The sequence below is a fragment of the Acipenser ruthenus genome, chromosome 4 (genome assembly GCF_902713425.1).
Source record: "Acipenser ruthenus chromosome 4, fAciRut3.2 maternal haplotype, whole genome shotgun sequence".
NCBI classification, from domain to species: domain Eukaryota; kingdom Metazoa; phylum Chordata; class Actinopteri; order Acipenseriformes; family Acipenseridae; genus Acipenser; species Acipenser ruthenus.
Window position 1 is genome coordinate 28,398,195 of NC_081192.1, and position 25,455 is coordinate 28,423,649.

Consider the following 25,455-nt stretch of genomic DNA (forward strand, 5'->3'; position numbering starts at 1 on the left):
ATTTTTATTTATTTTTTAAAATATGAATCCAGTATATTCATATATTTCAAATGCATTACTACATAAACAATTCTTGTTAATTTGCTGTCGGTCACATGGCCTGGTTGCAGCTAGAACACTGGAATGAATTTGAACTACAATACATGAAGGGGCTGGGTACTGGGGACAAATAGTTCAGTGTATAATTTTGGAAATATCTGCATGTTGCAAATGGAATATATAGGATGAATGCAAGCAAAGCTAGCATTGCTAGATCTTCAACAGAATTTGAGGGGGACCAGTGATGCAATTAAGTGCCAATAAGGGATAGAAAATGGAGGTATATATACTGACTGGGAATAAAGACAGTGTTGTCTCATGTTCATTGCTTCTGTGTTGGGCTTAGAACTTATCTGTATGCTGTACAAGTGTGATTATCAGTAAGTATATACAAGTAAAAGTAAAAAATGTTTTTATTAAGACATCAAAACAGTGCTTTCCAAATCATATAAAAATGAATTAGTGTCTTCTATTTGGATTAATTTGTTCCATTTTTATAATTGCTATATTGCCATTAGTTAATTTTTGTTTATTCTGGTTATTCTTCAAATACTGGTAAAATATGATTGCATTGATGCATGTGATTCAGTTTGCTTACTCCAAAGTGTTGAGCCAGTCTATTTTCTCTTGAAACCACTAGAGCCTGAGTTTGAGCATAACAAGCCTTTTTTTTTTTTTTTTTTTTTTTTTAAAATTTAGTCGTTGCCAATCAGTTTTTATTATTTTCTCCCCAATTTGAAATGCCCAATTATTTTTAGGCTCAGCTCACCGCTACCACCCCTGTGCTGACTCGGGAGGGGCATAGATGAACACACACGCTGTCCTCCGAAGCGTGTGCTGTCAGCCGCCCGCTTCTTTACACACTGCGAACTCACCGTGCAGCCGCCTCAGAGCTACAGCGTCGGAGGACAACGCAGCTCTGGGCAGCTTACAGGCAAGCCCACAGGCGCCCGGCCAGACTACAGGGGTCGCTGGTGCACGGTGAGCCGAGGACACCCTGGCCGACCTAACCCTCCCTCCCCCCGGACGACGCTCGGCCAACTGAGCGCCGCCCCCTCGGAGCTCCCGTCCACGGTCGGCTGTGGAATAGCCTGGACTCGAACAGGCGACGTCCAGGCTATAGAGCGCATCCTGCACCCTAGCGAGTGCTTTTACTGGATGCGCCACTCGGGAGCCCGTAACAAGCCTTTTTTTACCTGAAAAAAGAAACAAGGACCAGGGGTCGTTAGATAAAGGGGCATTCAGAACAGAAAATAGGAGGCACTTTTTTACACAGAGAATTGTGAGGGTCTGGAACCAACTCCCCAGTAATGTTGTTGAAGCTGACACCCTGGGGTCCTTCAAGAAGCAAGAATTTGTAGTTGTATGCAACCAAGCGAGCAAGATGGGCTGAATGGCCTCCTCTCGTTTGTAAACTCTCATGTTCTTATGTTCTTATGTAGTGGAAGAAGCAATTTTTGCAAACGTGGCCCAGAAAAATGCACAACCACCTGGTATGTATTCAATCTTTATACATTATATTAGTACTACTGAACCATTAGTAAGGTAGTTTTAGTTAAAACAAATGTGTTTGTTTTAACTAAAACTACCTTATGCATAAGCTACATTACACAGATTTTCAAATTAAAATACAGGTCATTTACTATAGGTATCAAGTTTAGTTTGTTGTGGGTTCATTTTATATTGATCATGGCTATACCAGTTAAATGAGCAAGCTCCAAGTATTAATTAATTATGTATTTAATTATTTAGCAGATGCTTTTATCCAAAGCGAATTACAGAAATTAAACAATATAAAAGGTAAATTAGTTACCAGAGAGCGAGAGATGGGTAAATATGCAAATTTCAGCATTACAAGAGCCAATCAAATGGCATGAAAGTTGCCTAACTGCTTCTACATTCACAGCGTTTTAAAAATCAAAGTACAGTATCTGCAGACATGTTTCACCCTGTTTGGGCTCATCATTGAAGCACAACTGTACTTTGACTTCTGAAAAGCTCAGGAGAGTAAGTAAAAACAAGTAGCTTTCGAGTTAAGGGGAATGAAAGCAATGAATAGAGAACAATGGGTAATCAGGAAATATACAAATATGCTCTTGTAGTGCTGAAATTTGCATATTTCCCGATTTACCAATTGTTCTCTATTTATTGCTTTCATTCCCCTTAACTCTAAAGCTGCTCGTTTTTACTTACACTCCTGAGCTTTTCAGATATATATATATATATATATATATATATAATTTTAATTTATGCTTGTTTTTTTTACTTTGTAGAAGAGAGTGTGGAGCAGGAATTAGCCCCGGAAGAGGAGCTGCTGGAGGAAGACCAGATCCCATTCCAGGAGGCCGAAGAGGAGGAGGAGGCTCCATATGAGGAGTTACAGGAGGAGGAGATGGAGCGCCCAGTGGAAGCAGCTGAAGAAGTCATACCTCTAGTGGAGGAGCAGGAAGAGGAAAAGGAAGTGGAGGTAGAAACATTGGCGGCACCTTTGGAAGAGGCTGCCCCAACAGAGGAGGAGAGTGTGGAGGAAGAAAAAGTTGAAGTGGCCCCATTAGAGGAGGAAAAAAACGAGCTTGAGGAGGCTCCATCTGAGGAAGAAAAAGCTGAGGAAGAAACAGAGGCCCCATTGGAGGAGGAGATAGAGGAGGCCACCCTTTTGGAAGATGCTAGAATTGAAGAGGAGGAACAGGAAGATGATGTGTCTGCATCTGTGGAAGAACAGTATGAAGAAATTGAGGCACAGATTGGGGAAGCAGATGCAGAGGAAGAGCAAACTGAAGAGGCGGCACCAGTGGAGGAGACTGCATTTGCTGAAGATCCTGTGGAAGAAGCCACTGGTGAAGAAGGTAATGAGACTATTAACATTTGTTTTAATGTACAATACTTAACCATCCCACATCTCTAAAAGAGCTGAACACTTACACGATATGAAGCAATTGATTTACGTAAGTCTGCATGAATACATTTTCTTAAGTCTAGAACAGGAAGCACTACCACTTTGCAAATAGTCAGAGTTTTGTTGCCAACTGGCCAGTGTTCTAGAGCTTCATGGGACTAGCCAGGGTACAGGGTGTCAAAAATTTAAAGAGGTAGCAAGGAAAAAGGCCCATTGTTTCATGCTACTACAGTATGTGAAGAATTAAATCAAACCTAACCAATTACTGGTGTAGTGTGCCGAATCGGTTTTATTAGGATAAGAACCTGGACCAGAATTTGTAGTTGTATGCAAGACAGACCAGCTCATACGTGAACTGAAATAAGTAATAATAATCATATACTCTGGAGCCTATTTTATTGATCTAAGCAGTGGTGAATCTTAATACCACTTAGTTTGAAAAACCTGCTACGCAAACCTCTTTTCTTTTTTAGTAATTTTATTAAATGGGAGTCAATAAATCACCCTTGGGGAAGAACACAGTGGGATTTAATATACATTTGGCTTGCCTGAGAAGTGTTATTTCAGCAAAATTAAGCAGAGTCCCATCTTTTTGCTGCAACTTACTGTGAACAAAAATTTGGCTGAAGGTGAAATGTTTGGTGGTTGCCAAGTCTCCTCCCTCTCTCTTTTCTTTTTTCTCTATGTTCCTAACTTCAAATGGCCGACTCTTAAATGCTCTTGGGATTTTAATGGTCTTTTATCAATAATTATGTTACAGAAGCTTAATTTGTTGGTTCATTTCTCACATATCTGATGGATTTATCTGCATTTACTGTATTTAGTTTCTTGTTTGAAGTCAAGCAACATTTGAAACTTTAACTTCAGCTATAACTGATTAAATATCACATGCTGTTACCTAATTTTACTCTACATTTGAAACCATGATTTGTTCTAGACTTGGTATAGGGTGGTATTTGTTCACTAATTTTCCAATTTGTCTATAACAAGTTTCTTTACCACCTTATAGTTGCCCCCGAACCTGAGGAGGAAGCACTTGAACAAGAAGAATACGCAGGTAAGAAAATAACTGTTATAGAGTTTAACTAATAATAAGGTGTCATGTACCTCTTCATTTACTGTAATCGTACAGAGCAAATGTGCAAGATATAAACGCTTAATAAATCAGCTAAAATGTGATTGGTGAAGTAGCCAAAAATACCTTCTATAAATCATACCTGGCACACACTTCAATGTGATATATATAGATAGATATATATATATATATATATATTAAAATACATGTTTGCTATTACATGTGCTTCATTCAAAACATAACATGTGAGGTCTGCTGTACTTAGCGAGTAGAAGTGTACAACATGTGAAATTAGTTATACTATATATACACATATACACACACACACATATATATACAGACGTATGCACAATTTTCTCTGAAATAACCTGAAACTGACAAAAGTAATTGCATCCACCATTGTTTATTCCATATTTAATAGAAATCAGACTTTGCTTTTGATTTTTTATTTAACATAATATTGTATATAAGAAAACAAATGAAAATGGCATGGACAAAAATGATGAGACCGCTAACCTAATATTTTGTTGCACAACCTTTAGAGGCAATCACTGCAGTCAAACGTTTTCTGTAGCTCTCAATGAGACTTCTGCACCTGTTAACAGGTAGTTTGGCCCACTCTTCCTGAGCAAACTGCTCCAGCTGTCTCAGGTTTGATGGGTGCCTTCTCCAGACTGCAAGTTTCAGCTCTTTCCATAGATGTTCGATAGGATTCAGATCAGGACTCATAGAAGGCCACTTCAGAATAGTCCAATGTTTTGTTCTTATCCATTCTTGGGTGCTTTTAGCTGTGTGTTTTGGGTCATTATCCTGTTGGAGGACCCATGACCTGCGACTGAGACAGAGCTTTCTGACACTGGGCAGTACGTTTCGCTCCAGAATGCCTTGATAGTCTTGAGATTTCATTGTGCCCTGCACAGATTCAAGGCACCCTGTGCCAGGTGCAGCAAAGCAGCCCCAAAACATAACCGAGCCTCCTCCATGTTTCACTGTAGGTATGGTGTTTTTTTCTTTGAAAGCTTCATTTTTTCGTCTGTGAACATAGAGCTGATGTGACTTGCCAAAAAGCTCCAGTTTTGACTCATCTGTCCAAAGAACATTCTCCCAGAAGGATTGTGGCTTGTCAATATGCATTTTAGCAAATTCCAGTCTGGCTTTTTTATGTTTTTCTTTCAAAAGTGGAGTCCTCCTGGGTCTTCTTCCATGGAGCCCACTTTCGCTCAAAAAGCAACGGATGGTGCGATCACAAACTGATGTACCTTCACCTTGGAGTTCAGCTTGTATCTCTTTGGCAGTTATCCTTGGTTCTTTTTCTACCATTCACACTATCCTTCTGTTCACTCTGGGGTCGATTTTCCTCTTGCGGCTGCGCCCAGGGAGGTTGGCTACAGGTCCATGGACCTTAAACTTCTTAATAATATTTGCAACTGTTGTCACAGGAACATCAAGCTGCTTGGAGATGGTCTTGTAGCCTTTACCTTTACCATGCTTGTCTATTATTTTCTTTCTGATCTCCTCAGACAACTCTCTCCTTTGCTTTCTCTGGTCCATGTTCAGTGTGGTGCACACAATGATACCAAACAGCACAGTGACTACTTTTCTCCATTTAAATAGGCTGAATGACTGATTACAAGATTGGAGATATGTGTGATACTAATTAAAGAAAATAATTAGTTTGAAATATCACTATAATCCAGTTATTTATGATCTTTTCTAAGGGGTACCAACAAATGTGTCCAGGCCATTTTAGAATATCTTTGTAGAATAAGCAATAATTCATCTCTTTTCACAGCTTCTTTGCTTTATTCTATGACATACCAAAGGCATGCAAGTATACATGATAAAATAGCTTTTAATTTCATCACTTTTCAGGAGGAATGAAGCATTATTTCAATGAGCTGTAAGGGTACCAACAAATTTGAGCACGTCTGTATAATATATATATATATATATATATATATATATATATATATATATATATATATATATATATATATATATATATATATATATATATATTATACACACACACAATTCTTTCAAGCCAAACTATTATTAGCCATGTCAAGTTCTCGTGTTATAGCATATGATATTCAAGCAGTTATAACTGAAGTTATTGCTGTGTGTGTGTGTAATATATATACATAGAAATTGTAACTGTCTTACACAAGTGTTTTCTCATTGGTCAGCAACTCCGGTAGAAGCAGGCTTCTTATACACTGTTGATTTTTTATTTTATTTGTAGACTCAGAGCCAATTGAGTACAGAGAAGAGCAACCCTTTGACAGTATGTATCTCTCCCGCATTCCAATAAGCATTCAGTACCTTGTGTAGCTCAGTCTTATTTATGCAAGAAGTAAATACAATATTACTGTAGTAAAACGTACTGAGCATGAAACCTGTGTCCTATTCTGATAATAACACACTTTCAGCAATGACTGGTTCAGTCCGTATTGAATTGCTCTTTAATATCACTCCATTTTAAACTATACTATAAACTAAAGATAAAGCCCCTAAAGCACAACTGGTTTATTCAGTTTAAAACTACACTTGAGGACTGTGTCCCAAACCAATATTGCCATTTCCTATTATTGTACTATTGTGTGTAAAACTGCCCTTTTTGTCTGAATATCTGCTTTTTGTTTATAAATTCTGGATGATTACAACATTTCCTATTTGTGTTTGTTACAACACTTGTGGCATCTCCTGTTTTCAGCTGAAGATTCTGAAGGACAGGAATACTATGAACAGGAAATCCAAGGTTGTATTTGATTCCTTTTATCTCTGTAAATATGTAATTTTTTGTATTGATTTGGAAACAAAAGTAATATGTTAACCAACTGGAAACACTACAATAAAATTACTTTAGCTTTTACAGAGGAACTGTTTATTTTCCAGAAAAAAAATAGCTTATTTTTGTTTGTATGGTACATTTTAATAGGCATTACAAATGCGATTCTCTAATAGGATTTTTGTGTGTTGCAGATTCTGACCCTGATCCTGAAGATGAAGGTAAGCAGAGAAATGCTGTTTTGTTAGGTATTCTGGCTTGATTTAAAATTAGTAGTGTTTTAGTTTGCTCTGTAGAGGTAAAGGATACATTTATAATCCACTAACACATGTTAATTTTGTTGCTTGAAACAGTCTATGGATCTCAGAGCACGGATGTGGAATCTGAAATCCAAGGTTTGTCTTAAGTTGGTCTATTGTAGATAGCACTAGTGATTTAACGTTTTTGAGCTTTTTGCTCCATTTTCCAAACTTTTGATAGAATATGCCATTGCAATGCCATACCAAACCCACTCTTCAGTGACTAACACCTGTCTTACTCATTATTTTACATCCAAACTGCACATTAAAGAAGAATGTACTGTCTATTGAATAATCGGAGAATATACATTGGAGACCTTTTTAAGGTTCTTTCTATTCAGGACATTTTTAACATAAAAAATAAAATGATAAACATGATGCTTGAAGTCCATAACTATTTCCATGAACAAAAAATGCATTGTACCCCGTGTGTATTCCCGAGATGTACCAGATAATTAAAGTTGACGGTAACTCAAAATATTTAAAAAAAATGTTGTTTCAGCTGCAGTCCCTCTTCCTGAGCCAGTATATGACGATTGGGACACAGGTATATATTTATTCATTTTAAAAATGGAGAGCGAGAGAGATGGATTGATTGATTCCCAACCTGTGGTCCTTGAAACAGGACCCAGATTAGATGACGCTACTTAGCCTTTTCTAAACACCCATCTGCTACGCGGCACAGTTTCGCAACAAGCAAACTATGTGCCTTTACAACCTACTTTCTATTTATCCATCTATTCAGAAGATTGACATATTTACCATGCTAACATTATGCCAGTACTAGAACACAATTGATCAGATTAAAGTAGATGGTATTATTTGCAATTGCAACACAAATTTGACCTAAACAAAAATCCCCTCCCTTGGAGTTTGAAAGGTCTAACGATATCCTTGTGACAGGGTGGCCTGTTTTATTTATTTTTGGTAATAAAACCAAAGCAGTTTTGTTTAGTCCAAGAACCTTTCTTACTTCCCCTTTGTTTATGAATGTGTGTGTGTGTTTGTGATATGCATGAGGAATGAATTCTTACTTACCCTTCCCCCTTTTCCCATCACTGCAGTGTATCCCCATTCTTGGAGAACAATGTAAAGTAAAAGGTTGTTTCTCCTTGTTGCTAGTAGTAGCTGGTCAGCTGTGTATAAAAGATGGCTGCCAGTGACACCTTGGCATATAAAGATGGCTAATAGTGCCACATCAGCAGAAACAAAATGGTTGCTGACAGAGGTTAAAGGTGATAGCTGCTATTTAAAAGTGCACATATATGTTGTATTATATATCAATATGGTTAACTTTAAATGTGTGAATCTGACCAAAATAATGTTTGATTTCGCTATTGAAGCATTTTTGTATATGTGTTTTTGTGTTAAAGATCTCTTTTTTTTTTTTTTTTTTTTTTTGTGAGAGTTGCCTCATGGGAAATTGCTTCTATATATAAGGGCCCGGAAATCAGCCGTAACAGCATTTTAGGATCCCTCCCACTCCCCATTTACTAAAAAAAAAAAAAACAAATCCTGGTCACATTTGTTGTGTATAGTCTGAGCTCTAAAAAGGTTTAACCACAACATTTTTTTTTTTATGAAGTTTAATCACTATTTACTACTGTCAAAATGTAGAAATTCTTTTAAACTGATAATTTACAATCTACATTCATGCTTGCACTATAAATAACGCAAAAATGTTTCTTTTTAGAAGAAGAAACCACTGAAGCCGCGGTAGATGCGGTACCTGAAAAAGGTTGTTTTTTCTATTTAAGATAATGATAACTACTCTGTGCCATATTATGCCTACGGAATACAACACTTCAGCTGAGGAAAAATACATTTGTATATAAATAGATGCAAACATATGTTTCTTAAAGTAGTTGTAGTTTAAAAAACAAACAAAAAAAAAAAAAAACATTTGCATATATCTTGCCTGTTGTGTACTTCCATTAGCTAAATAGCTGTCAAATGTGCTGTTTTGAAATAAACACATTTATAGTACACATTTTCCTTTTAAAACATTGTCTAGTATTACTTTAGCTCAAATAAAGCTCATAGTTTCTATGACTTATTCTTTGGTTATATGTTTGCACTTGAATTCCTGTATATTATGATTTAAAAAAAAAAAAATACAGTTTACTGTAACATGTGTTTCTTTCAAAACTGGACATTTGAGGTTTAGCGAATACAAATGCACAACCTTTAAGAATTCTGGAATCATTTTGTTGGCTACAATCACTTTAATTTTATACTATCATTTCATATCCTTGCTGAGTGTGAGTGGCCTTGACCTCAGCTTGTATACTTTATTAAGGCCTGGTTTTGATGATTCTTTTCTTTTCAGAGCAACTTGTTGAAACAAAGCCTGAATATGTAGAAGGCAAGTATTATACTTCTCTTCCTCAATGTTTAACAGACTTTCACAAAAATAATTCTGTTTAAAACTAAAAAGAAACCAATTCCAGTTTAAAAGTGCTATGCTGTTCCCCGGAGCTACTCTGCAGCTCCAAACACACATCTCTGTGTTGAGGTCTGGCAATGCAATATGTTTGCAATTTTTACAGATCAAAATAATTCAATGGATATTAGACTTGTAGAGGAGCAGTGGAGCTTGTCAGCTGTGTTGTAGATTTGCATAAACAGCTGACAGTGGAAGGTCATGGACAACTACCATTAATAGCTAGATGCCTTGCAAAGAACACCAGAACAAGACTTTTGAGTATCTGACTAACTTCAAAAACATTGAGGGGCTGCTAGTTATATGCACTTGAGCTAATGTAATGTAGTTTATTTCATACAGAAGTACAAGTTTTATTTATTTACTAACAATGCTGAAGGACGGTATATTTGTTCTTGAATTTACCCCTCCCAATAATTTTTGTTACTATGGTAACTGATGCAACATTCAGTGTTATATCTGTCACTGCACTTGTAGAACATATTGCATATTGAAATATTTTGCCTATTTTTTGAAGAAGGGAACAATAATCTATTCAGGGATACCAAGATATTTACATGTACTAAGCAAGCAGTCTTAGTGGGGTTAAACAAAACAACAGCGGCCCCTTCTCAAAGCATCACAAACCAGTGGAGGTGGTCCAACATAGTGGCTCTATAGTGGATAGTTGTGCTAAACAATTGAATGTGCCTGTTGCCAATACATATATGGTTATAAAATAAATGGTAAATGTATAAAGTTACTAGCTGATTTTTTTTAATGTATTTTATAAATTGACCAATTTTACATTGAAAAAATGTTTTATATACAATATTACAGCTGTGTTGAAAAGTCAGTGTTTGGAGATGTGTTGCTTTCACAGGTCAACACATTTATTTTAGGGGATTCTTCATTCATTTATTCATTTATTATTTATTTATTTGTTTTTTAGAACCCCAGGAAGAAGATGCAGCTGGAGTACCTGAACCAGGTAAGATGTAGAAAAAGTAACCCTAACCCTCCTTCTCCCCACAGAGGGTGAAATCTCCAGCAATAGTGGATGTGTACGAATGTATGTTACACATTATGTTTTTCCATATGTCTGAAGAACCACTCCTCTAACTTGGTGTTAACATTATTTAGCTGTAGTTATTGAGAGTTTTATATTCTTGGTGCATCTGTATGTCACATTTACATGTATCTTAAGAACACATGAAGTTATTCAACTTGCTGTAAATCATTGTTTAATATACTCTACCATGGTACACACATCTAATTTGCTTGCCAAAAGACATCTTATCCAATTTGCATTATATTATTTGTATTATATACTATTCTGTATATCATTTTGATATACATCATGGTCATGCATTTTTTTTGTCATGCTGATAGCTTTTGAATGTAGAGCCCTGGGCGGTTGATGTATGTTACTGTTGTCAGTACTGTGCAGCAATTGGTCACCATGACCTACTGTGCATGACAGGTGTTGTATACAGTTAGCATTTTAAACTCTATGTTCAACACTACTGCATTTTCTAAACACACATGGAAATGATTCAGCCTCATTTTCTATGCTCTTTTGAAGTTTGAAGCAGTTTTGAATTGGGAACAAAGCCCTTCATTTAAGAAGTTGGAACATTTTATACAAATCTATGGGAGGATGATTATAGAAAAGATTACATTCTCTAGTTCCTATTAATTTATATCTTGTTGGGGGAAAAATACCCTTTTTGTTCAGAGGTGCAAGCTGAAGGTAAAAATTCAGTTTAGATAGGCTTTCTTTTTTAATCTTATTTTGTAGTTTAAAATTGATACATTTTTACATCTGGTATAGTAAACAATAAAACACTGGTGGTATTGTTCCCCCAGAGTCATTTACAGACGTGCTCAAATTTGTTGGTACCCCTCCACAAAAAACGAAGAATGCACAATTTTCTCTGAAATATCTTGAAACTGACAAAAGTAATTGGCATCCACCATTGTTTATTCCATTTTTAATAGAAATCAGACTTTGCTTTTGATTTTTTATTTAACATAATATTGTATATAAGAAAACAAATGAAAATGGCATGGACAAAAATGATGGGACCGCTAACCTAATATTTTGTTGCACAACCTTTAGAGGCAATCACTGCAGTCAAACGTTTTCTGTAGCTCTCAATGAGACTTCTGCACCTGTTAACAGGTAGTTTGGCCCACTCTTCCTGAGCAAACTGCTCCAGCTGTCTCAGGTTTGATGGGTGCCTTCTCCAGACTGCAAGTTTCAGCTCTTTCCATAGATGTTCGATAGGATTCAGATCAGGACTCATAGAAGGCCACTTCAGAATAGTCCAATGTTTTGTTCTTATCCATTCTTGGGTGCTTTTAGCTGTGTGTTTTGGGTCATTATCCTGTTGGAGGACCCATGACCTGTGACTGAGACAGAGCTTTCTGACACTGGGCAGTACATTTCGCTCCAGAATGCCTTGATAGTCTTGATTTCATTGTGCCCTGCACAGATTCAAGGCACCCTGTGCCAAGTGCAGCAAAGCAGCCCCAAAACATAACCAAGCCTCCTCCATGTTTCACTGTAGGTATGGTGTTCTTTTCTTTGAAAGCTTAATTTTTTCGTCTGTGAACATAGAGCTGATGTGACTTGCCAAAAAGCTCCAGTTCTGACTCATCTGTCCAAAGAACATTCTCCCAGAAGGATTGTGGCTTGTCAATATGCATTTTAGCAAATTCCAGTCTGGCTTTATTATGTTTTTCTGTCAAAAGTGGAGTCCTCCTGGGTCTTCTTCCATGGAGCCCACTTTCGCTCAAAAAGCAACGGATGGTGCGATCACAAACTGATGTACCTTCACCTTGGAGTTCAGCTTGTATCTCTTTGGCAGTTATCCTTGGTTCTTTTTCTACCATTCACACTATCCTTCTGTTCACTCTGGGGTCGATTTTCCTCTTGCGGCTGCGCCCAGGGAGGTTGGCTACAGGTCCATGGACCTTAAACTTCTTAATAATATTTGCAACTGTTGTCACAGGAACATCAAGCTGCTTGGAGATGGTCTTGTAGCCTTTACCTTTACCATGCTTGTCTATTATTTTCTTTCTGATCTCCTCAGACAACTCTCTCCTTTGCTTTCTCTGGTCCATGTTCAGTGTGGTGCACACAATGATACCAAACAGCACAGTGACTACTTTTCTCCATTTAAATAGGCTGAATGACTGATTACAAGATTGGAGACATGTGTGATACTAATTAAATAAACTAATTAGTTTGAAATATCACTATAATCCAGTTATTTATGATCTTTTCTAAGGGGTACCAACAAATGTGTCCAGGCCATTTTAGAATATCTTTGTAGAATAAGCAATAATTCATCTCTTTTCACAGCTTCTTTGCTTTATTCTATGACATACCAAAGGCATGCAAGTATACATGATAAAATAGTTTTTAATTTCATCACTTTTCAGGAGGAATGAAGCATTATTTCAATGAGCTGTAAGGGTACCAACAAATTTGAGCACGTCTGTATAAAGCTTTTGTTTTGATGGATATGATTATGCCTGTGTGTATAGGCTATTTTGTGGCAATGTACATCTTTAGAAGATTGTGACTGTGAGCCGTATTCCCACAGAAAATGCAGGATCAGTGCCTGCACTGATGCCACATTTTGTTTTTTACATTCACCTTTTACACACAACAATATTGACAGTTCAGTGTCGGCAATTTGGCGGCTTACCCCATTTACACAGAAGGCGGATATCCTCACATTAACATAAATTGCTAGTGTTCAGTACCGTGATCAAAACAATGATGCCTTTGGTCGTGGTATGCGTGATATTTTTCACTATACTTTCTGAATATCACAATAGACTAATGAAAAGATTGGAAGACATACAGAGATAATTTAGCCATCACTTGCTTTTTATTACGCAGAACACCGTGTGCCATTAACTTTCTACTATTGTGGAATACACATTAGCGTCTCACACAGTTCCATCAAGTTGTGCATTTATCTCTTTTGCTCTGATGGTCAAAAGTTCCCAGTGCTGTAGCTGATTTAAGAATTAACTAAGAACATTTACCGATTTTTTTTTTTTTTTTTTTTTTAAATTTTAGTTATATATATATATATATATATATATATATATATATTTATTTAGTGAAAATGCTTATATAGCGCCAGATGGCTCTAATTTCGGTGCCTGGGCATCAATGAAGCAGTCTATTTTCTGCTGGGAAATTAAATAAGTCTTTTCATTGAATAAGCACTAGGAACAAATAAATCAGTGTCCGATTCCTTACATACCAATTTTGATGGTACGTTCAGAATCTGACTCTCTGATAACCAGCGCGCATTTTAAATGTTTGTAGTCAAGTCTCCCGCACAGTCGTCTGATACAGTTGTCTTTGTGATGCAGTGAAGATAAGGTGACCATATGGCTCCGTGTTCAGCAGGACAGTTTGGGATAGTTCAGGCTTTTCAACTCACAACCCAATGCATTCTGGTAAGCGTAGTCCTGCCTCTCTTAAGGGAAAGAATGGTACCTGAGACAGGTAAAATGTACCAGAATGCATTGGGTTGCAAGTTGAAAAGCCTGAACTATCACAAACTGTCCCGCTGAACACATAGCCATATGGTCACCTTAACTGAAAAGAACATTAGTACTTCTATTACAAACTACAGTACTACTTTAAGAAGGATAACACTTTTTTTTGTGAAAATGCTGATGACGACAGCTGACCGCAAAAGTGCATCCTAAGATATTGGCTATAAACATGGGTTTAAAGCTGTTTTGTACATCGGTCACAGAGACCCGGGGATTGGATTGAATGACTGAAGATTTAATATATATTATAAAACCATAAATAAGTGCTACACATGTATTTGAAATAAAATAAAATAAATAAATAAATAAATAAATAAATAAATAAAAATAAATAAAAAATAAAAATTAAAAACACTGGTAGGTAATGTTACTCGCAACTTACAACACCAGACCTGCTGTTTTAAAAAAAAAAAAATAATAATAATAATTTAGCTAATATTCAGAATGTAGTGTACAATCAAACTGTTCACAACTGTTGGCAGATAGTCTTTAAAAATACATTACATTTTTTTAAATTTTTTTATTGTACTGATACAGTTCTTAAATTGGTGACGAATGAAAATACTGAGCGTTACTGTGATTCGTAATTTTATTGGATGCAGAGCTCCAGAAAAAAGACGGGGAGGATGTGATGAAATATACAGGGAATCGTGGCAATTTGAAGTTCTGTGCTGGAGGTGACATAATAGAAAAAAATAGAAATAAAAAAAACATGGGGGGGGGGGTCCACCTTGTACGCAAAATGCGGTGGCTGTGACGGCATTGCAGTTTACACTGAAAGTAATGCACTTCAGTACCTGTACTGTGTCGCCACTTAACCACCTCGAGAGATGGTTCAGTGGCGGAATAGTGTGGCTGCATTTTACTGGCATTTCCCATTTATACTTGAAGTGAAACCGCATCAGTGCTGCCACAGACACGGCAAATTGCTTCAGTCTAAACATGCCTTTGGTGTCCTAGTTGCAACTAGAACAAAGAATATTATTTGTCAATGGTTAAAAGAGAAGTTTTTCTTAAGACATTACCCTGGTAAATAAAATAATCACATCGGTACATTAAATGTGTTTAGTGTGAAATAAGCATCGCAACAACTTCACAAGTAGCAGGAAACACTGATTAATGTGACAACAGTGGTGGATAATTCAGCACCGACATGTAAACTTAGTTTCTTATTCAATAAACACATATATGCAAGTTTGTAGAGATTTCTGGGTAAAAAGTAAAAGGACATTATATTAAATACGCTGTTGTTAAAAACATGCACAATTTGTTTTCACAGAAGAAGCCGTCAAAGCAGAACAGACTGAGGAGGAAGCAGGTAAAAAAATATTCTTGTCATTTTTTTTAATGGTGCAATGTTCTATATGGTTATAAAAATAAGATTGTTGCTTTCTAAGCTCACAGTGAAAATGTATGTTCTATGTACGTTTCATGTAAAATGTCATCAGTAAACCAATTACACTATTCAAAAATTGAAAGGAGAAATAATTCAAACTTGAAGTTTTTTCAAAACACCATTAAGAATAAATTTTATTTCAAGGGACCACTTATACACAGAAAACAGATTATTTTATTATGCATGTAACGTCAGTGACACACATCTAAATAAGATACCCATGGAAATCAAAATGCCTATAGGCTTTGTTTGGAGATCATTTTCTAATCAGGCGGCCAGATTCCCTTTCTTCAGTCAGTGAAATACCGAGCTCTGTCATCCTAGAAGGTCCCAAAGATGTTTCTATAGGAATTATGTCTGGACTTCTTGCTCTAGTCTCCTGCTCAAGGTAATCCATGACAACCGTGACAGTATGACAAAAGGCATTGTCTTGCATCAGAAGAAACTCAGGACCAATTGCAAAAGCAAATGGAGTTACTAAAGGGTCCAAGACTGTCTGTGTACGCTAGAGCTGTAAATCTGCTAACTTGGGTGCAGATACATCCCCATACCATAAGCGAGTCCCCTAAACGGTCATAAGGTTGCATTGACTAAATTGTACTCCTTGGGCTCTTCATACTCGAACATGTTGATTGTTAGTGGACAGAGGAAATCAGGATTGATTAGTTAACAAAACAGGTGCCAAATGATGGAGCAGCCAGTTCTGGGGATGAAGGCAGGAGCTAGCATTCTCTCCATTGTTGTGGGTTCAAGTCTTCTTGACTTCAAATGAGACTCATGCAATATGTTTCTCACATTTGTTTGCTTATGGTGACTCCATTTGCTGTCCTGAAGTGGACATTTCCACTGCCATGTGTAGATCGTGGTGTGGTTGACCTCGAACTAACCAGGTCATCTAGTGTACAAACCTGTGGCTTAGTAATTTTTCTACAATCTGGAAAACGTTCGGTTATTATCATTACCCTGGTTCCCTGAAATAGAAACCTAACCATTACCTAATGGGTGTTTACCTCCTACAGACCCCGAACCTGAATATTATATACCAAAGCTGCTCGGCCGAGCCTGTGATGCAGTCATAGTTCGGACTGCCTCCAACTTTTTGTCCTGTCAACATAATATGCTAGACAGGGTGTATGGAGCTGCCGCTGTCTGTCAGACTGGAAAAGAGGTGGATGGAAAGCCACTGGCTGATTCTGAACACCACCTCTGGCAGCCAGCAATTTACAGCTGGTTTGCGCACTGGAGGTGGTTGCATTGGAAGCAGTCGAACCAGCTGCTATGTGGATTCCCGAGAGCGGTGAGAGCGCTGTAGCATCTCGTCCATCGCAGTACCAAATGGTATTCCCCGGGAGTTAGGGATGCAGAGCGATCTGTAAAGCCGTGGGAGAGACATTTCTCCAGCGTGTGCTTGGAGAAAAAAGCATAAAACTCACAGAAACTGTGGTTAGTCAGTGCCTCCTTGGTGTTCTCTGGCCCCAGGCAGGAAGAGCATCTGCCATGTAGCACCGGGTCGGTTCGGTACCAGTTCAATTGCTGTAGCACTGGGTCAGTATGGTACAGTACTGGATCTGAACCGGGACAGTACTGGGTCAGTGACTTTGGCACCATGTCGGTACGGTAACCTGAGTCCCGGTTTGATACGATACGGGGTCGGGAATGGAGCGGGTTGGTGACCTCGGTACCGGTACGGTACGGGTCCACTGGTTCGCAGTTACCACAGGTAGCACTGTACAGGGATGCTTACCTGTACAAGCTACTGTCAAAACCACGGTCAATACCCACACGAGACTGATGGGAAGCCTGCTTGTTAGAGGTACTAACATCCCTCGTAATGGTGATGCAAAAGCAGTCACCAAAACTGTAACGATATACTGTGGAATGAGACTACAAGCAATCTCAACCGAAGCCTGTACCTTGGTCCAGCACAGTGCTGCTGAGCCCAGCTGTTCGTGTATTTCTGTAAAAAAAAAAAAATACACAGAAATTACAACAAGAGAAAAATACTTCTCCAGAGAAAACAGTAATAACACAATTACAATTCAGAAAATAAACATATCGTAACTTAAAATGAGAATTTTAATTTAACTCCAGCCAGAGCTAAGCAGCCTGTGAGGACAGTACAAGTCAGTCGACTTATGTTGCTTGATACCTGGGAAGGAGCGACTCAAGCTTCACTCGGGGCACGAGGCCGCTGTGGGTCGTAACAAACAGCTGTAATGCACAATACACATGTAATTATATATAAAAAGAAACAAAACATCACAGCGTAAATAAAATACTGCATCAATTATGTAAAAAACAATAATTGGCGAAAACTATACAGTCATAAGCAACAAGTACTTCTGATACCAGGCTCCCCTGTCAGGTCAGTTTTGAAAGGAAAAATGGCTCTTAGATCCGGGCGCGCAGTCCTTTTGTACCCTTGGGGGCGGGCATGACTGTGTCACATGCCCGAGCAGCTTTGGTATAGAATATTCAGGTTGGGGTCTTTAGAGGGAAAACACCCATTAGGTAATGGTTACATTTTAATACTTGAAAAGGAACAGAATAGCTCACACTGAATGTATCAGATGCAGGTCTATCTATCCCTAGATACAGCTCTGGCAGTCTGGACTTCAGTGAAAAATATTCGTATGCCACCACATGGCATCATTAGAAGAAAATAATTTCCAACCCAACAACAACAAACAATGTTATGATCTGAGCAGCCACTTGACTAATCAAATCTTTGAAGTCTTAGTGAGGGTACCAGCTTTTAACAGAGGGGATCCAGTGCAAAATGCATCTCAACAGCTGTGACAATTTATTGAAGAACACCTGCTGAATGTCTGAACAACTTTTTTGATTGTATTAGTCATGATATATTTACCAAACTTAATGTTTGCTCCTTTCATTTTTTTGAATAGTGTATTTGCTGTTAGGCATCCTGAATATTTATACTTGGACATAGCAACAATGGCCGATTACACAGTCAATTCTCATTAAAACAAACTCTGATTAAACACATTTCTTGATACAGTCGGTGCAGCTTTATCGGGACCCCTCAGGAGAAGTAAAAATATCCCAAATAAGCGTCTGTCCCAATTAAACGTGAGTCATTTGAGGTGACCTTAGTCACACTTTGTTTCTAAATGAAAAGAAAAAGAATGAAATCACGTTACATTATGATTAAATGTTAAATACAAAATTTAAAATACAAGTCAATTTTTTTTTTTTATTCTTAAACAAAATGAATTGCTGTTTATTTACGTGAAATGAAAAAAAAATTAAATCGCATCTTACCACAAGGCGAGGCACCTGCGATGTTGACACACCAACTTTGCACGTGTGCCCGAGAAACCGCAGGAGACTCCAGCTCCTTCAAGAGTTCAACATGGTTTACGCAAGTCACAGTGTAATCACGTACTCACTGCCCTGTGCTGCGTGAACCTGTCTTGCTCTGAAAAGTGAAGTGACGTCCCAATTAAACAACGTAAATAGCATTGGGAAGAACCGTCCCCCAGAGTTGTATCCCATTTAAGCAGCAATCCCGATTTTATCAGTATCCCGATTAGGCGGTGCCGACTGTACTTCTAATTTTTCGACATGGTCCTGGCCAAATTCAGCAGTCGCTTATTGTAATGACAACTTTTAATACAAAGGCGATACATAGTTGAACATATTAAACTATAAGCGCATGCACCTAGTTGCACAATTATGTGGTAAATTATTTAGTTACCAATGAATTGTATTAAACATGATTGTGGGACACTGCAGCTTAAAACATTGTTTGGTAAATTGAACCTGTTAATCTACTAGTTTATCTTGGTGCTATGTTAAAAATAAAATAATTTACAGTCACACAAAAAAAAAAAAAAAAAAAAAAAGTTTGTCAACTATTAATGTTTAAGTAAAAAACACAAAGAAATTTACCACCTGCTAAATAGTGTTAGATTTTAAAGTTTTTACTAAATCAAATCACCAGACATTCAGACAGTCCTGTTAATGTTTTCTGTTGCATTTTATTACACACACCTCTAGACAGTTTGGCAGTTCATTGTGGTTTTACTGTGTTGCTGAAAAGAATGAAAGGTGCAATGTTTTATGCAAATGAGCTGTTAGCCATACAAACTGGGCACTGATTGAATGTACTGAGAAAGAAAATTAATATTGTGCAGATTTTTTTAAATAAATGATTGCTGTTTAGAGTCTGGGAGAGTTAGTTATTCTCGCACAATAACTAATTATTAACTAACTTTTTTATAAACACCATCATCAACCTAAACAAAATATTTTCCTACGTTTTTGATTTGTCATGATCTTTGTCATTCAGCCAAGTTTTATTTTGTAATTGGTTATGGTGTCTTCTCGCTGAGTGGAATGACTGATTTCCCTTTTATTTTTATATGCATTTTTGTATCCTTAATTTTACAATGTTTTATAGAAGGGTTGGTCAAAAACTAGAAACACCTGCCAGTAACCTGTTTTTATTTTAAATTGGGCATCTCCACGAAGCTTGTATGTTTTTGTAAAACCACCACCACTGTTTCAACTGCTGATATCTCATAACCCATTTAAGATGCACACGTCATGTTTCAAGTGTTATGGAAACTCCTTGGAGAAAATCTAACAATACTCTTCAATTTGACCAGTAACTGTTACAGAACACCCTTGTTATATTACATTTGCTGTGGCCTGTGTGTTGTCTGCAAGTGTCATGGAAATGCTAATTATAAATACAGCCTGGTTGTTTTCTTGTTCTTGTGGCAAATTTCTCTAACAAAGTGCAGAAAATATCTGACACCCTTTTATAGGGTTATTCGGGGCATGTTTAGCAGGTGTTTCCTTAGCCAAGACTGCACACATTCATATTTCATAAGGAACAGCTTTTAAAAGTGACCAGGGTCCTGGCCAATGGAAGCCCTGCATCATACTTGAAGTGATACCTGGTGCTTCTATTCCTGCATGTTAAATAAAGTATATACTCATGAGACTTTCTTGGTTATTTGCTTGTTTTTTACACTTGATGGAAATGCAGATATCTTAAACACTTCTAATAATGTTGCATCTAGGTACCTAATCACCGCCTGTGTGGTCTGAATGCATATAGATCAGGTGTTTTAACCTGGGGGTACGTGTACCCGTAAAATGTAAAAATAAAAATGAAAGTAAAAGAAAATAATCTTTTTTTTTTATGGTATTGTATATTATCTCAAAACCACTGTGCATAAATATTCCATTTGTTTAGCAGCTCCAGTGTTACATTCTGATTAGTTTAAAAATGATCATCCACCTGTACGTGATTCCGAGTACGTGGATTTCCACTCAGATATTGGGGTGGGTGAAGCAGGCGTCTGGCGATACTGCCTATGGAGAGCTCTGATCAGAGTGCTCTGTGCTGCTCATGAACTTTGCATTTTAGTAACAGCGATAGCGGGTGGTTGAATTTGTTTTTGGTGTTTGGTAGAGTACTGTACATGCAGATTATCCTGTGTATCATTTACAAGTCAAAAATTGTTACATTTCTTACTTGCAAAAGAAAAACTAAGGAAAAAACACTACTCTCAGTGTTTGCTCCAGGACTTACAGACTGAGGGTCAATATGTTTGATTCAGAACCAACCACCATTTCTTATTTTTGTTTCTGAATTAAAAATAAAACTGTAAAGCTGTAGTTACAACCAAGGTGTCTCTACAATACTCACTGTCACTTTTGGGGACAATATTGGGAAATGTGTCACAGTGATGCTGGTGTATCACTGAGTAGAGGATATTAATTGTACCAAATCACATTAGAATGGGTTTACAATCTTTTTAAGCTGCGTACCCCTTTCCAAAAAACGTAGTCCACTGAGATAGTCAGTCATAAAATGAAAACAGAAAAAAGGTCTGTACAATAACATGATACAACAAAACGCACAAGCCTTGGAGTGTGTGAGGGATACAATTATAAAAGTTACAGTATTATAAAAGAAAATATATATATTATATTTACTTTTGGCTAAAAACAGTCCCTCAGACAGGTTTGTAGTTGTTGGAAACATCATCATTTTATTGTAACTATTAATTAAAATCAGCGACTAAACGTTTATTACATGATAAAAGTTTGCAATAGATTGGCAAGTGGTACTAAATAAAATGCGTTGTCTGCCATTTCAGAATTTTTCTCACATACTCCCAGTTTGAAAACTGCTAGAAGAAACCACATTACTATACAGTTTAACAGTACATTTTTCATTCTTAGCCCCCAAGTAAATATTTTGGATAGTTTTCAAAACAATTGTTGCTTTATTTTTACAACACACGTTGGTGTTGTTGATATGATAAAATCGTATATCTGCTTCAGGTACTGTACTGTATTTTAATTTTTTTCAAGGTTAAACGATGGCCCGTGTGACACAGAACATTAAAAATAAAATGTCAGATATACAATATATTTTGTTGGTTTTGTGGATTTGCTATATTTTTTAACCTATTGTAATACTGCACATAATGATATGGTTTTGAAAATGCTACTTACCAAAACCGTGACAGCACTGTATTACATAATACTGTAATTTCCTTTATTCCGATTCCAGTGGCGTTTTCTCAGTGCAAGATGTATATGTGCTGTATAAAATCACATACACTATGTGTGTGTGTGTGTGTGTGTGTGTGAATATATATATATATATATATATATATATATATATATATATATATATATATATATATATATATATATATATATATAATTACAAATTTCACATATTTTATAACGTTACCGTAGGCTACTTTTTTTTTTTTTTTAGTCAATGATGCGGTTTTCGTTTCGCAAATCTACTGCACACAGTATTTTTAAGCACAAATATAATAGCCTGCATTTCAAAAGTCACTGCCGAAGCTGATTACCTATTCTTCCAGAAGTAATGGTCAGGTTTAACAGGGATACTATTTGCGCCGGGCCACGTTGTTAACAAGCCTGATGTCGTCCAGGCTTTACTGTGAAACTGCCTGTAACCAGGGAGGGTGTGAGCGCATTCTACTGGACTGGAGAATAAAAACACAGGGACTTAATTATGAAAACGCAAGTGTAAACAAACACGTAAAAAAGATTAGCCTGTCGTCAGACATGTCATGGTAATACAAAATGCATTAATATACTGCGTATTGGTATTGCGTCTGGTCTGGGAAGGGGGACACACGGGCGCGTTAAGAGAATTTCAGCAGGACATTTTTTTATTTTAGGGGGGCATTGGCGCAATGGCGCGGCCTAGCGCAAACACTGTTGTCTACAGAAAGTGCCAAGCCACATAAAGTTATACTGAGTCCCTTTTGATAATTTGTATTTTGGCTTGAATACAATTTTTTTTTCTTGAGGTTAATGTTTATGATTTTGTAAACATTTGAAATGCCACACATAACTATGCAGAGATGGGAAGTACAGTAAACATGATAAACATTTACAGTGCAGACTATTTTGGATTATGTTTGTAAATTTACAAGTTGACAAGAATATTGATTTTTTCAAGAGTTAAGACAGCTTTAGAGCAAAGCTCATGTTAATTTTACTAAACTGAACCATCTCAATTGTCCACCATAAGGCAGAATGACTCAGTTTTGAACAGTTTTGGTATAGCGCACATTCAGTCTACGAATTTTATGATTTTTTTTTTAAATCTTCCTGCAATCCAGTTTTAGGGTGCAAGGTGTATACAAAATCTGTTTGAAGCCGAGAGCCACAGCATGGTTTCTGGCTTACCAAATGATTCTTTTGTTTAGGATTTTTCCAGACTTCTTGTCAGAATTGTCTTAGGAATAAAGATTCAATGGGTATAGTCTTATTTAAGCAAATATAAATTGTACTTTTTACATTACAAGAGGTATAGTTTTAAAAATGGCTGAAAACCACAGATCTAGACCATTCCTGTGAAGTTGACAAATGGACTTTTAGCACAAGAAGTGAATATAAAACACACATCTGTAGTTTTGTACTTGAAAAGGCAGTAAATCTTAATATGAAGTAAAATGAAAACAAGCAAAAAACCAAGATGTTGATCGCATTGAAAGTGGGACTATTGTTAATAAGAATAGATTTTAAAGCTGGTTATGTCAAAACTAGTTTACGTCATTTCTCAACTCTTGAGTTTACACAGCAAAGAATTTTAGGTGTTCATATTTGTATTTTGTTCAGCAGCTCTCCCTGCTTAATTTGTTGCAGACAGAATGCACAGTTAATGTTTGTTAAACATTAATCAATTTTTGTAACGTTTTAAGTAGATAATTTAGGTGTAAATTGATTGCCATTAAAAATGTATGCTAAAAGGTAAATTTATTAGCTTTTGAGTTTTTGAGTTGTTTTTTTTTTTCTTTTAACCATTGTCAACTTTGGGTGTGTGGTCAATCCTGTCTCCAGCACAATGCCACTTACACCTGGTTGAGTTCTAATAAGGAAGTGTTCTTTGTGTCACACTTGCATTTAGTTTTACTGTATCTTGAGAACCACCCATTCAGTTGTGATTTAAAAATTGTGTAAGCATTTCTTAGCCTAAATTCATAAGGAATATGAATACTTGCATGAGTTCTGGAAGTTGTTTGGTTTGGCTAATAGAGGACATCTCAGGACTGCTTGTGTGAATGTGGTTGCTTGTATAGGCTACACGTGGTTTACTAGAAATTCTTAATGTTCTCAGAATCTAGCTCATGGTGACCTAATTTTACAAATAAATTTCAGCTTGCGATTTGTTTATGCTAAAGAAGGATATATCTTCAGAAGTATCTTCTGAATGTGATCATCTTAAAAATACTGAACATACGGACATCCCATCACACAGGAAATGTTCAGGGTTGCTCATTTTCATAATGTCTTATTTAAATGTATGTTGCGCACATTTTTTTAAAAAAAGTTTAAATTTGGGAATGTGTTCAACATTTAAAACCCTACAACAAATGTGCTGACAAAGTAATGTTTTCTTTCTAAAGAACATAACAGTTGAACTAATGTTCTGCTTTGCCAAGCATATTTAGAACAAGCAACATATGGTTGTTTGATGCCTGAATAGATCAAGAAATCCACAAAGCTATATATTGCTTGTGGCATGTGGAATCTGCCCTAAGCCAGAGCCCACTCCCTTGGCATACTTCATTGTTGGTATTGTGCACTGTTTTGACAGTCTGCGTTAATCATTTACAGTTTTGGATACGGAATAATCCAATGGTAGATGAATGATTTTAAGTAATATAATGCTTTTTTCGTGCTGTTGGTGGGTAAGGATCAAAACTCAAATAAAAGACACACTTAGGGCTTTTGGCACCCTTGCATGGTTGTTGGGGAAACTGGGGCCTGTGGTCACCCAATATCAGAAGCCCCCTTGTGTAAACTTCTTTTTTAACTATCAGAATGATTTATGAGTTTCTACTCGGATAGCCACCAATAAAATGTTTCTCTTGAGGCTGCAGGTCTTTTTTAATTGTTTACAAGCTGGAATATAAGAATACAGTGGGTTGGAATCCGTTAAACATACCCAGTTTTAGTATCTCTGTCTGATCGCTTACACTGTTGGCACCGGATCACTTTTGTAAGTCATAAGGTGTCCACAAGATCTTAAAGCAGGACTGTGACTTCATTTAGAATTGTTTATTGAGCAATGGGGTTATCTATGAAACTTAATGAGATAGTTTTATTAACTACTGGGTGACTGTTTTGCCACTCGCCAAGGACTTATAAAAGCAAGTTACTTGAATAAACTTATAGCATCATAATTGCATTGCAGACATTGAAAAGACTGAATATTGGCTCTTTGAGCAATATATATATATATATATATATATATATATATATATATATATATATATATATATACAGTGCCTTGCAAAAGTATTCAGACCCCTGACCAATTCTCTCATATTACTGAATTACAAATGGTACACTGAAATTTCGTTCTGTTTGATATTTTATTTTAAAACACTGAAACTCAAAATCAATTATTG

At 36.7% G+C, this 25,455-nt stretch overlaps 1 protein-coding gene across 13 annotated transcripts in view; it reads left to right on the forward strand.

Moving 5' to 3' along the window:
• Nucleotides 1-25,455, forward strand: part of unm_hu7910 (un-named hu7910) — a 97,700-nt gene that overhangs the window by 37,707 nt on the left and 34,538 nt on the right. For 4 of the 13 annotated variants that reach the window (XM_034920531.2, XM_034920540.2, XM_034920543.2 and 1 more), the window contains 12 exons: nt 1,482-1,532; nt 2,313-2,885; nt 3,945-3,992; nt 6,256-6,297; nt 6,727-6,771; nt 6,996-7,022; nt 7,155-7,196; nt 7,603-7,647; nt 8,794-8,838; nt 9,430-9,465; nt 10,475-10,513; nt 15,392-15,430. In XM_034920531.2, the coding sequence (XP_034776422.2) occupies nt 1,482-1,532; nt 2,313-2,885; nt 3,945-3,992; nt 6,256-6,297; nt 6,727-6,771; nt 6,996-7,022; nt 7,155-7,196; nt 7,603-7,647; nt 8,794-8,838; nt 9,430-9,465; nt 10,475-10,513; nt 15,392-15,430 (1,032 nt within the window). The remainder of the gene's footprint in view (nt 1-1,481; nt 1,533-2,312; nt 2,886-3,944; nt 3,993-6,255; nt 6,298-6,726; nt 6,772-6,995; nt 7,023-7,154; nt 7,197-7,602; nt 7,648-8,793; nt 8,839-9,429; nt 9,466-10,474; nt 10,514-15,391; nt 15,431-25,455) is intronic. The other 9 variants (XM_034920542.2, XM_059022269.1, XM_034920532.2 and 6 more) reach the window with 8 other exon arrangements.